At 44.0% G+C, this 855-nt stretch overlaps 1 protein-coding gene across 1 annotated transcript; it reads right to left on the reverse strand.

The window, feature by feature from the left end:
- Positions 1-283: 283 nt before the first annotated feature.
- Positions 284-655, reverse strand: LOC308241238 (CD59 glycoprotein-like; the record flags this gene model as incomplete). Its single annotated transcript, XM_080654672.1, has 1 exon — positions 284-655. One exon carries the CDS (start codon positions 653-655, stop codon positions 284-286), a length of 372 nt encoding a protein of 123 aa, XP_080510798.1.
- Positions 656-855: the final 200 nt, after the last annotated feature.

The following is an 855-nucleotide window of genomic DNA, read 5'->3' on the forward strand; positions in this document are numbered from 1 at the left end:
CCCTCAGAGGGGCCTTCTCTGCAAATAGGACTGGTTTTCCATCTCTCTCTCCCTCTCTCTCTCTCTCTCTCTCTCTCTCTCTCTCTCATCTCTATCTCTATCTCTATCTCTATCTATCTCTATCTCTATCTCTATCTCTATCTCTATCTATCTCCCTCTCATCCAAGCTAGTTTTGGCCCTTCCCAACAGGATCCAGTAAGAAGATAGAAAGCTTTTGTGGCAGCAAAGGAAATGAGGAATACACAGAAGCAGGGAGTTAGGAGAATCTCTCCTGGTATTGATTTAGATAAGAAGTTTCCAGAATGCTGTGAGCAGCGGAGTCACCAGCAGAGCGATGGTCCCTGTTAAGCTCGTCCCACTGCTGCGTTTGTTACATAGGTCCTTCTGGCAGCATTCATACTGTAGAGTCTTCTCTTCTAAGTCATTTGAGAGGTAGTTGTAGTTGCAGTTTTCAAACTTCCAGCACTGGTAGTGTGTTCGTGTCTTGGCTTTGACGTAGAGACATGCATCAAAATTAACTGTACAGTTGTTGATGACAGTGCACGAACCAACTGGGTTGAGACAGGTGTAGCACTTCAGGTTATAACCTGAATCATAGAGGACAGAAAGGATGATCAAGACCCCGAGCAGGGTGAACCCTCCTTTGCTTCCCATTGTCTACAGAATCTTATTGCGCACCCAGGGTCCCGCTTCCAGTGCTGCCAGGATAAACTCCTTCAGTGAAAAGGCAAGGAAAGGTTATTAAGAGATTGTTTAAATTTTGTTGCCAAGCTCAAGTATTATAAAAACCCACCACTTCATTTCTCTTACCACTGTGTACAAAATGGGATAACAAAAAATGAATAAATCACTCC

The sequence above is a fragment of the Plecotus auritus genome (genome assembly GCF_963455305.1).
Source record: "Plecotus auritus genome assembly, chromosome: 2".
In the NCBI taxonomy this organism is placed as follows: Eukaryota; Metazoa; Chordata; class Mammalia; order Chiroptera; family Vespertilionidae; genus Plecotus; species Plecotus auritus.